This window comes from Labeo rohita, chromosome 8 (assembly GCF_022985175.1).
Source record: "Labeo rohita strain BAU-BD-2019 chromosome 8, IGBB_LRoh.1.0, whole genome shotgun sequence".
In the NCBI taxonomy this organism is placed as follows: domain Eukaryota; kingdom Metazoa; phylum Chordata; class Actinopteri; order Cypriniformes; family Cyprinidae; genus Labeo; species Labeo rohita.
This window is the reverse complement of record NC_066876.1, coordinates 10830138-10843060: the sequence shown is the minus strand read 5'-3', so window position 1 is coordinate 10843060 and position 12923 is coordinate 10830138. Positions and strand designations below refer to the sequence as shown.

General features: G+C 35.4%; 1 protein-coding gene across 1 annotated transcript; it reads right to left on the bottom strand.

The window, feature by feature from the left end:
• Positions 1–3266: 3266 nt before the first annotated feature.
• Positions 3267–12598, bottom strand: LOC127170277 (CMP-N-acetylneuraminate-beta-galactosamide-alpha-2,3-sialyltransferase 2). The gene is made up of 7 exons (XM_051118132.1): positions 12528–12598; positions 10886–11218; positions 5622–5815; positions 5366–5545; positions 4418–4463; positions 3906–4025; positions 3267–3799 (listed from the first exon to the last, which is right to left on the bottom strand). Exons 2-7 carry the CDS (start codon positions 11162–11164, stop codon positions 3632–3634), a joined length of 987 nt encoding a protein of 328 aa, XP_050974089.1. The 5' UTR covers positions 11165–11218; positions 12528–12598; the 3' UTR covers positions 3267–3631.
• Positions 12599–12923: the final 325 nt, after the last annotated feature.

The window sequence follows — 12923 nt, the reverse complement described above, 5'->3', positions numbered from 1 at the left end:
AACTGACATCCTACAGATGTCTGTGAGATGTTTGTACATGGCAGATGCACAAAAGCGAAAATACAAAATTAGAAAGGCAAACACAGGAATCAAACCTTAGGCAGAACTTTGCTTTTGTATGAGGAATTTCAGAGAACTGATTTGTTATTGGTTAATCTACATTCCCTTATTAGTGAAAGTCAAGATGCATGGCAAATTTACAAATAGACCAATAGGAATGTGTAGAAAATATACTTGACAGTTTATGACAACTATATCAACCATTTTGCATTTAATGACTTATACGATGAACTAATGACTAGATGTTTTGAGGGGTAAGACTGTTGCACAGAGAACTATATAATACATTTTGAGCAACATGACACTAGCAACTGATAATGTAGGAAAATGCAGACAAATGTACATAATCAATTGCATGAATGTACCAAAGCAATCGCAACTTGTTCAAAAGAATGAGAAACTGCTATTATGATGTGCACAAGTGACTAGATGATGTGGAGGTTGAAAAAGTAATTTTGAGAATTTAATTTCAGATTTGAGAAATGTACTAAAGCGACTGAGAAAAACTGTAATAGACATATTCTGATATCCTATTTAATCTAGTTTTAATTTTCTTGTTTATTTTATTTATTAACAGTTGACATCGAATGACATTTATACATTTGTTATTAATGTTCATTTTTAATTTATTATCATTCTACTTTTTCTAATTATTATCATTCTATCATTTTCTAATTTTTAATAGCCTGTAAATGGTGTTTAGAAACTAAAAGTAAATAAATAAATGTAATAATAGGAAAATAAAGGCGATAAATTATTTGCTAAAACAAATATGATTAATTTTTCTTTGAATTTGTTTCAGTATTTTTTACATTTTTGATACGCACTTATCTGTGTCTAGCACATTTAAAAATATTTTATTTACACAACATTTGAGAGAAATAAATTAATGAATAACGTCTTGAAAACAACAACAAAAAGCAAGCTAAATTGCAAAAATTTAAAAAAAAAAGGAAATTGGATTAACCGTGCTTGCATGTAAATGCACTGTATTTTCAGGACTCGCGTTTTTGAAGGCTGAAATTCAAAATTATTTTGTAGATAAGATGTGAATAATGCAGCTGGAAAAAATATCACACACATTTACGTTATTAAAAATTTCATAATTTAATATTCAACTTCCAGACAATATTCCGCCTGTTTAAAAATATCACCTATAATATGTCGACACAGCTTTCGCTCCATTTTATTTCGCGTTAGAATTTCAGTGGTAAAAACACAGCACATCCGGGAATAGCAGCGGAGTACCGCCGCATAATCTCCATCTGCTGTTATTCGGCTCACCAGCAGATGGAGCAAGTGGGTGTTTGACGAAGACCAAGCGGTAAATTATGTTTATCCGGGCCAGCATATGTGTAGACAAATAGGTAAACTCTGCATCTGAATCAAACCCTTTCTCATCTCTGAGTTCTCCTGGCGACACACACACGTCAGGTAAAAGTAGCTCCTTTAAGTAATAGTTAAATCAAAATGCAAAATGACGATTACTCACCATCATGTCACTTAAGAAAAATATAGGTTTGAAAAGACTGTTCAGCGAAAACAGAACAATGAACCCTGAGATTATAAATATCAAGATAACTGATGTGCAAAACATCTTTATACAGTGCCTTGCGAAAATATTCATACCCCTTCATTTTTTTCACCTCATGTTATGTTGCTGCCTTGTTAAACTGCTTTAAATTACTGTTTTTTCTAAATCGATCTATACTTCATACACACTTTCAAAAACAGAATTGTCATAACTTTGTACATTTATTAAAAATAAAAAACTGAAATAAGTACATTGCATAGGTATTTATACCCCTAAACTCAGTACTTAGTTAAAGCACTCTTTAAGCCTCGTCTTTTTGGGTATGATGAGACAAGCTTTGCATATCAGCATTTGGCAATTATCTGCCATTCTTCTCCTCACCTCTTAACCTTTCAAGCTCTGTCAGCTTGGATGGGGGCTGGCAAACATTTTCAGGTTTCTCCAGCAATGTTTGACTGGGTTCAAGCCCAGGCTGTGGCTGGGCCACTCAAGGACATTCACAGAGTTGTCTATAAGACTCTCTTGATGTGTGCTTAGGGTCATTGTCCTGTTGGAAGGTGAAAATAATCTGCCCAGTCTGAGGTTCTGAATGCTCCAGACTGGTTTTCTTGAGTAAATTTCAATATTTTGAAGCATTGAGCTTTTCTTCTACTCTAATGATTCTCTCAGAGAACTGAAAAACAGCCCCACGGCATGACCAGCACACTTTACTTTTGAGATGTTACTCTGCAAGTGATGAGCAGTGCTTGCTTTTCTTCAAACAAGATGCTTGAAATTGAGGTTCATCAGACCAGAGAATCTTGTATCTCACGATCTGAGAGTTCATTAGGTGCTTTATTGCAAATTCCAAGTGTGTTTTCATGTGTCTTCAATGAAGAGAGGATTGAGTCTTGCCACACCGCCATTAAACCCAGACTGGTAGAGTGTTGCAGTGATGTTTGTCCTTCTGTAGGTTTCTCCTATCTCCATATATGATCATGGAGCTCAACTAGAGTGACCATTAGGTACTTTGTCAGCAGTATAACCAAATAACCTCCATCAACTGCTCATCTTGGACAGGAGGTCACCTCTAGGAAGAGTCGTGGTTGTTTCAAACTTCTTCTATTAAGGGTAACGGAGGCTACATGCTTCTGTGAACCTTCAACGCAGCAGAATATATTCTAAACTTTTCCATAGATGTGTGGCTTGATGCAATCCTGTTTCTGAGCTCTACAGGAGGTTTTTTTTACCTCAGGGCTTGGTTTTTGTTCTCATATGCATTTTTAGCTGTTAGATCTTTTATTAAGACGTGTGTGCCTTTCCAAATCATACCCATTCAGTTGAATTTGCCACAGGTTAACTCCACATCTACAAGCAATATAAATGTTCCTGAGAAAATTTTCAACTGTCCCAGATATGAATACTTATGCAACAGAGTAATTTACGTTTTTTAATTTTAATAAATTTGTATAGATGTTAAAAACCTGTTTTTTTGCTTTGCCATTATGGTGTACGGAGTGTAGACTGATGTGGGAAAAAAGTAATTTAAAGTAGTTTGATATAAGGCAGCAATATAACAAAATGTGCAAAAAAAAACCTTGCATTTGTCATCATGCAGATTTCACAATAATGCCTCTTGTGAAGTGATTAGGGTTGCAGATCCTGTTTAAGAATTGAACAGAAATGACGAATGTCTGAAAACATATGGTTTAATAGTGCAGTTCTCTGAATGATCGTGTGCAAGTGATACACCAAAATTTCCCATATTTGGGGAAAAAAGTGATGTGCGTTAAACGCATTGCCTTGAGTATATCACAGTGTGGATGGCTTTAAGCATTTAAATGTTGTTTAATGTAAACGTTATATTACTCGCACACACAAATGCACTCAGTTTATAAATACAACAGCATTTATCCAAAACAGAATTTGTTTTGTAATAACTTAAAAGTCTGTCACTTGTGATCAATACAAAGCCAACACTTTGGAACAGTACTGAGTGTATCATTAAAAAGTATAATGACAATTAAATAATCCCATTATTCAAACCCATTGTCCTTCTCACCACCCTGCGTATAGATCGATCAAATTCCTTTTCTGAAGTTCTAAGATGATTTGGTGTTCAAGTCCTCCAGGGTGTTTACCAGTACGTCTGAATTTCTTGGGCATTTCTTCAAAATAGTGGTGCCAAGCGCCTTTAGTGTTCGCCCCGAAGCCAAATACACTGACCTAAGCACAGGTAAACACATCAGCAAACGTAGTTTAGATTTATGCACAAAACAAACCCCAGACAGTGAAGCCACACAATCAGTTACTGTTAAAAGCTTTACTGTACCTCATCACAGATGTGCAGCGCGAACATTAGAACAAGGAAACCCGTGGATGGATAAGATCGCCTAAGGTGCAGCCACGTAGTGCGCACATAATAGATAAAAGCAGGGTGCATAATCATCACCTGAATGATTGAGAAGACAATTATAAGCCACTTCAGAAACTACAACAGGATCTAAGAGGCTATGAAAGTCCGGGTCCTGATTATAAGCATACATTTTGTGTCAAATTTTAAACAAAGAAATGTTATGATGCAATAAAAAAAACTGCATGAGTGTTTGCAGTATCAAGTACAGTGGTGATGCTAACAGGTTCACATAACATGTAATGTACAATTATCTCAAGCTGAGTCTGGGCATCATAACATTAGTCTCCACAGCTGTTACGTCTCCTTGGTGCAGCTTGTAGAGACAAAGCGTACTTTATTTCTTCAATTTTGTCAGATCAAATGTAATTTAACTCTTTTTGTAGAAAGGTTTATTGTTGAAACACAAGATCTTAAGACAGTGGTCTTACCATGTCCTTGTTAGTTTGTAGCTTGTCTATAACCTTAAACCGTGTTCTGTAATACAATAAGAGAAAAAGGTCAAAATTCAAGAAATATCTGACAACAGTAGAACTCACAAAACCAATGCTCCAGTCATATTCCACTCAAAATCCAAATTAAGACATCCAATATTTTACTTATAGAAAATGATTAAGCAAAACCAAGCACATTTTCTCATTATTGCAATGCAAAATATTGATTTATTATTTAACTAAATTATTTACACAATATGGTTGTACTGAAATTAGTTTTTGCAGACATAGAGATATTAATTATGTAAATAATTTAGTGGAAGACATGTTAAACTAAGATAAAAAAATAAATACATAACATAATAGTTGTAAAAACAGGCTGATTTTTTTTAGGCAAAATAAATATATGTATATATTTATTATATCAGTAATATGGTAATACTTTACAATAAGGTTCCATTCCCTTATAACAAAACCAGTCATAAGGGTGGATGTTTTTAATTGAGATACATTTATCTGAAAGAAAAATAAATAAGCTTTCCACTGGTGTATGGTTTGTTAGGATTGGACAATATTTGGGACAGATACAACGTTTTAAATGTCTGGAATCTGAGGGTGTAAAAAAAAAATCTAAATATTGAGAAAAATCGCCTTTAAAGTTGTCCAAAAATTTGGTTTTGATATATTTACGTTAGGAAATTTACAAAATATCTTCTTGGAACATGATCTTTACTTAATATCCTAATGATTTTTGGCATAAAAGAAAAATAATCGATAATTTTGACTCATGCAATGGTGCTGTTGGCTATTTCTATAAATACACCCGTTCTACTTATGACTGGTTTTGTGGACCAGAGTCTCATATGAAAAATAAAATCCTTTCTTTTCTCTGTTCATTTTGTGGTTAAATGTGACCTTTTCCATGATATTTAACCATTCTCGCACCGTTTGACAGATCCATCACTTAGAGCACTGGTGATCCACTGGATATCCAGTAGTTTGAAGGGCAACACCACCAGGTGCGTATTGTTGTCCAGATGGATGGCACTTTCTGGGTAGAAGAAACGGTGGGTCGTCTTGTTTCCCACGTCTTTCTCATAGCCTTCAACTGGTGCCTTATTCATCCTGTGGAAACCAGAATTGTAACATTTCAGTCTTCATCATAATTAACTTATTGATTACTTATAAAATAAAAGTTTACCTCATTACAAAATCGTGGTTGTCTATAAGAGGACCATAGAAGGATCCAACAAGGTTCCCAGAGTTCCCCACCACAGCACAGGTTCGGCAGCGAGACGGGCCAACGTCTCTGTAACGGTCCTCACCAGGAATGACAGAAAACAGCTTCTGAATCACTTGAGAGTAATTAGCTTTGCTCTTAGTAGATTGTAGAGTCTGTGCAGGGTTGAAAAAATGAAATCATAATCAAATGATGATTTGTATTCATCAAAGAATCTTGATTTAAAAGAAAAAAAAAATCAATATTAAGCAGCGTAACTGTTTTCAACATTGATCATAATAAGAGATTTTTCTCGAGCACTCTGTTAAAAAAAATTAAGGGAACACTTAATCATCACAGTATAACACCAACACCGCTACCATGTAAGGAAACTGTTAAGACTAGAGTTGAGCCGGATACTCGGCTGAAACGAGTATCCGGCACGGATAAAGCACTTTTGCCGAGTACGAGTATCATACGAGTAATACGAGTCAATATCTGTGCTCGGATTGAATAAAAATTCTCATTGGGTAGTTTACTGTGTCTGCGTTCTGTGATAGGCTAGTCACAGGGCCCCTCCCCTACACACATACTAGAGATGCGCGGATGAGCTTAAACGTCACCGGAATCCGCAGCTCCAAATAAATGATCCGCCCGCCACCCACCCGCACCTGTATTTTTTCTCTGATTTAGATAACCGCACCCGACCCGCACCCGATCGTCATTTACAATTATTCTAATTCTTAGTTTTGCATGATGATATGATGAATGTGATGAACACTTATAAGCTTAATCACTCGTGCTTTTAAGCCAAATCCACGCTAAAAAGAATAACGTTAACTGATATCTGGACGTGACGTATTGTTTTCGGTATAATGTACTGATTCAAATTAGTAATCAATAATAATTTTTATTTTAATACTCGGCGTGCCTCTCTTGACATGCTCTCGCGTATGAACAGGCAGCAAATGTGGTGCTGGCGCGGACGGAGCGGGCGCGGGCGCATCAGGCGCATCAGGTGCAGAGATAAAACATATTTCAAAGGAAGCCGGCGCTAGGGTCCTTACCGTCTTTGCTGGGTGTTTTGAGCGAATATTTGCATTTATTCACATACGATTTAGTTACAAATGGTGGCCTGTCATGATTTTGGCTAATGCAGGACACTACTGAATGATGCGCATCAGAGGGGATTTAGAAGTGGGTGCGCAGAGCCGACTGATAAAGAAATGGGTATACGCGGGTTATACACACCACTGCATATTAACCTACTCGAGTATTTAAAACATATGTTAGAAAATACAGTTAATATTTGCGTCATTATTTATTTTTCTCATCCACCCGCGAACCACCCGCAAATAATCAGAATGCAATTTTTTATTACCCGACCCACCCGACCCGCGGATTGTCCGCAGCGCCCGCGGATATAACCGCCATCCGCGCATCACTAACACATACAGATTTATTGTGTTGCTGTGTCCCGCTCTGCTCACACACACACACAGAACACTGAGAAGAGAAGAGAACAGCGCGCTCTCTCTCTGTTCTCTCCCTCAGTCACTCAGGTTTGCGGGTTTTTTTCCGTTAACGTTTAGAGTTTCTTCAGCATCACTTTTGTTTTTTACTTTGGTTTGTTTGTAGTACTTACTTTTAACCAGTAGAGTTTTGGTAAACGTGGGGTTTGTTCAGACGTGGTGCTTGGTAAAAGCGACTCGCGTCTCTGCCTGTCGGAGAATTTATTTTTCTTTTTTAAACCGTCAGCTGGCTCTGACCAGTTTTTTTACTTCACGCACTGAGTGTCTGACACTTTCTTTCTGTATTTCATAAATAAATAAATAAATAAATAAAAAAACCACACTGCTCAAGGTTAAAAAAAGAAAGTTATGTTGAAATGAAAACTCTTGTTCATTACATTTTACTTCATAATTGCAACCGCATGTGTTGTATTCATTGTTGCAAAACTTATTCTGTATATAGTTCGTTTGTTATCATGATCAAAACCACTGATCTGAAGCTCAATGCTGATGCTGTCATGTAAATAGTTTTCTAATCAGCAATAAATATAACAATTTCTGATCAACCCATATCAATTGCATGCTTAAAATAGCATACCGGTTAAAGCCCCGCCCATTTCAATACAACATGACCCACTTCCAGGTTAAATCCCACCCACTTCCGGGTTAGGCCCCGCCCACTCCGAGTACAGATACAGATACAGATAATTCATATGGTTAACAGATACAGATACAGATACAGATAATGCTGTACTCGCTCATCCCTAGTTAAGACCAGTATCGTTCTTCAGCGGTTCTTCAGGGGTTCTTTGGGGTGGTTGAGGTGCTGTATAGCACTGCTACAGTATGAAGAACCTGTTAAGCTCAGTATGGATCTTCAGCATTTTTTCATGTTGGTTAAGGTGCTACATAGCACCATTTCCATACAAAGACTCTGTTAAGCCCCTGTACTGTTCTTTACAGGTTCTCAAACTCTCTTAATTTAGTTGGGGAAAGGATAAAAAAACAATAACATGGTTCTCAACCTTTTTGCCCCCAAGACCCCCCTATAAGGAAATATTCCAGCACTGTAAAAAATAAAAAAAAACACAATTTGTTCAGTCAGCTTAAAATAATTTGTTACCCTGCTGCCTTAAAATTATAAATTCAGTCAACTAAAATAAGTTTAGTCAACTTGAAATGTTAAGTTGTACTAAGTAACAACTTAGATATTTGTGTTTGCTAAACTTAACAGATGGGTAAGTAACCCAGCTGCCTTAAAATTTTAAGTTGATTCAACTCAAATATTTGTCACTTAGTATAATTTAACATTTCAAGTTGAATAAACTTTTTTTTTTTTTTGAGTTGACTGAACTTAAAATTTTAAGGCAGCCAGGTTACAAATTATTTTAAGTTGACTCAACAAATTGTTTTTTACAGTGAGGGCCCCCACACAAGACCTTTTGACCTCAGAAAAGCATAAAAGTGATTCAGAACAGCTTTTGCCATTTTAGTAAATTCCCATTCATAGGAAACACATAAGAGTGGAGTAAAATCTAAAATCTAAGGAGGAGAGTGTGGTTCCTCTTATGGTTCTGCATAGCATCATTTGACAAAGATTCTGTATAGCATCTTTAAAGATAGCTGCTGTATCCACCTTATTTTTCAATGCAGAAGTAAGCTGTTTTCTGGTAATGTGTTAGACGTCCGGTTCATAATCCACCATAGGGAAATAACGAGAAGAATATCAAAGTGCAGTAAACAGTTAAACAGTTTGCACTACAAACCAGTGTGTTCATAATTAAGATAATACATTAAAATAATATGGTAAGAGACACCAGTTTGCAATATCAAGCAGCAAAACGATCTTTTTGTGCAGCTAAAAATAGCTGGAAGTGGATGAGACCGGAAGCCAGACACAAAAAATTTACAAATGGCTGCACCCACCATTACGGGAGAAATAAGGTGGATAGCACTTCAAGTGATTCCCCAATGATTACAAGCCAATAAACCACTTTTAGTGGTATTCAGCACTATTTTTGTTTAGAGTGTACTGACTTAAATTATGAGTTGCTTTAATAAAATTCATGCACAATGGATTAGCCTGTAATTTCATTTTACTGACTTTGAATCCAGCCCTCACTGGGTTGATGATTTTGGTTTTCATCAACCACCATCACATCATTTTGTTCTCAACGAATTACACAATGTATACAAGTAAAGATTTTCAACTGGAATATTTTGTTTATCAAAATCCAACGAGTGATTGGATCCAAAAAATTACAGTGTCCAAGGTTTTTGCATCCGCAGCAAGAGAGAGCAGTTCTAAGTGCCGCCGATTTAGTGCACTTCTTCAGCAAAATAAGGGTTTGTGTATTTTATTTCGGTTATAAAGTCTTCACTGTGCTGTAAATTATATTACTTTACACAATGCAACATACAAGGATGAGATGACAGTCAGCTGTGTCAGCAGTGGTTGTTTCACACAATGGAATCACCTTTTGCCTTGCATATAACAAAAACTGATTTTATTCGTTATAATACTGAATTTAATCTGATGCTAAAATATGTTCTCTAATCTCACTACTGTTTGTTTATGAGCAGGTTATGGCAGTGATTTTCAAACCACCGATCTGTACATTTTATGTGTCTCCCTTATTTAACACACCTGATTCAGAGCGTCAGCTCATTAGGAGAGAGCTCCGTGTGCTAAACTGAGTGTGTCAAATAAGGGAGACGTACAAAATGTGTAGAGCAGTGGGTCCCTAGGATCAGGATTGAAAACCACTGGGTTATGGAGTCAGTCACAGAATATTTCTGCTACAAGTGAAATGCAAGGCGGCGCTCTGACATCGTAGTTCCCCCAGAGAACAGCAGCTTATCATCGGCTCAGATTCCGGCGACACACCGACACGAGAATTAGCACTGTTTTGGTGAAAAGTGATTACAGAGAACGGTTGAATACACTATAAATGTTACATTTTTTATTTCTAAAATGACTAACTAAAATGTAAACTATGCTGTATTCAGCCAGTTAAATTCAATTTGTCTTATATTTTTGTCCATGGGTGTTCTGGTTTAATAATAAATGTTAATCTTTCCATTATTACTAATTCTGTGAGTGATTTTTAATTTCCAGTCCATTTTAAGCCAGCAATATAATCATTTTTAAACAATAGTTGACTTAAATAAAACAACCCAGCACGGCGGGTAAAAACATTTAACCCAACAGCCGAGTCAAAATAACCCAGCATGTGTTCTGTCCAATATTTACCCAGCACCGGGTTGCCAAATAACCCAAGTTGGGTTGTTTTTAACCCAGCATTTTTTAGAGTGTAGTTATTATTTCACAATAGCAAGGCAAAGTAACTAACAACCATCTTACATGTCCCAAACTTCTAAATAGTAGTGTGTACACACACACATACACCTCTTACACATCTATGCTTCATAACTAAAAAGATGACATCTAATATTCTTGTTTGACAGTCAACAATTTAAAGAATTAACTTCTATTCATTGTGAATATAATTGGAATTGGAACTACCCACAGAGACAGTATAATATCAGACAAAGGAATTTAGCACAACAACATGAATCAGAACCAGTTTTTCATATTCCCTGGCTCCTCTTAAATAGATTTCAAAAGCATTCTCAATTTAAATTCTGAATGCCATTACTGTACATTTTAGGCTGAGGTATTAAATGAGCAACACATTTTTAACACTAAGCCAATGTTCGGACTGAACTGAATACCTTCCACCAATTAAAGATGTTGTCAGACAGCACGCTGTTATTGAGAGAGAGCAGCGGATGAACGTGATCCCTGAAGCGTTCAGAAAACCAATTGTCGTCACTTGCAGCCAAACAGTGCTTCCCACAGGCACAGGGTTCTTCATGAAGGAGATGCTCCACCAAGCTATTGTTCATCAAATATTTAAATTGATCATAAGGAACCTTTTGTACGGTCAAAGTAACGATGATGGCACTCAACAGAACGAGGAAGATAATCTTCATGTATTTCCAATACCGCATTTTGAATACTGAGGAGCTTCAACTCTGGCACTGCATGAGATCACCTGCAGAAACCTAAGCAAAAAATGACAATGAAGAGCAAAAATAAATAACCTGCATTATTTATAAGGATAAAGGATTAAAAAGGGAGCACAAGTTCAGCTCTGCCAGATTCGTAATTCAGCTTTTTATAGTTGCTTCATCCAGAACTATTCATCTCATTTCGCAATGAGGAAGTAAGCTATTTTCTGTGAATGTTGGAGACTTTTGTTTGATTAGTTGTTAATATGTAGAAGAATATCAAAATGCAATAAACAGTAAAATTGTTTGGGTTACAAACCAATGTGTGTATGATTATGGTGATATGATAAATGCACATTTGCAATATCAAGCAGCATAACAGACTGCTTTTGTACAGGTTAAAAACTAGCAGTGAATTAGTGAACTAGCAGATTCAAGTTACAAATGGCTGTACTGCTCTTATGTTAAAAATAGGGTGGATTAAGTTATTCCAAAATTAGAAGATGACATAATGAACATTTGCAATTACTGAATTAACAGTCATTTTGATATCTGAAATGAGTCAGTGAAGTCATGAAGAGAAAAAAAAACATGAATGGAAAAAATGCATTTCCTAGAATTTGGCATATGTTTTAAAGTAAAAAAAAAAAGAAAGGCGTTCAAAGGATACTATACCGCCAAGAAGCCTTTAAATTGTATCACTTTATAATGTATTTCTAAAATAAATCATAACTAAAAAAACATGATAGTGTATTTAATTATTATTTTAATTTGTTTAAATTACATTTCAGTCAATCTTTATGTAATAAATATGTAATAAATGTTACAATAGAAATGAAGGACAACATACCAGAAATTGAGTTGATCTCAAGAGCAAGTTGTTTCTTAGATAGCAGAACTAGTTTTTGTTTTTGTTTGATACCAAAATACACTGGCTTATTTGTGAAATTTGTCACAAAATGCCTCTGCTATCTTTCAGTCTTCTGACTGAAGAGTTTTCTCAATTTTGTTTTGTTTCTGATTTGTAAGTCAGTTTGTAAAAACGCATAAGCAAAAATAATAAAATATGCTCATCTAATCTTGTATAATCTTATTTATTTTGTTCATAACAGTGCTTTAATGTTACCTTTGTATTACACATTATAATATTAATAATGAAACTTACATAGATAAAAAAGAATTCAAAAGACGAATTCTTATGGCATACCATTTTCAAGGCTGAATTAAAGGGTTATGTTTAGATTATGTATCAGATTATTCATCTAATTACAACCCTCAACATCATAAGCAACGGTTAAAAAATTGATTAAGAATGTCTAATTACTGAATTAAAAATGGAAACAAAAAACATACATTTACTCACATTTACTGTCTAGCTTTGAATCCAGCGATGTCTGTGGACCTTGGTCGTCATTGTCATAATTGTGTAAAAAGGGTGTACAACTGGAGTGCAGTAAAGTTGGTTTTATGTTGGACATTCGTCAGACATTCGCAGAGCAAATTAAGGGACTATGTCAAAAGTGCATGAAAATGATAAAAAAGATATGCATTCCAAGATTCAAAAACATGCAAAGCATTATGCAAATAAAATGTAGAGATGTGAATTAAGTGGAAAAACATTAATACATGATTTTAAGCTGTGAATGGGATATTAACTATGAATGTTTGCTTTATTATTAGATTGTATTTCAACATTTTCTTTTAACTGGTAGAAACAGGTGTTGTTATGGCATCTGTAATATATTCTGTAACATCCTTT

Bases quoted from the DNA above. Each gene is read 5' to 3' on its own strand.
- LOC127170277 (XM_051118132.1), bottom strand. From the start codon at position 11,164: ATGCGGTATTGGAAATACATGAAGATTATCTTCCTCGTTCTGTTGAGT. The intron at 5,816-10,885 runs GTATTCAGTTCA...AACCCTGCACAG, and splicing joins ACATCTTTAATTGGTGGAAG to ACTCTACAATCTACTAAGAG. The intron at 4,026-4,417 runs GTAAGACCACTG...TCAATCATTCAG, and splicing joins TACAAACTAACAAGGACATG to GTGATGATTATGCACCCTGC.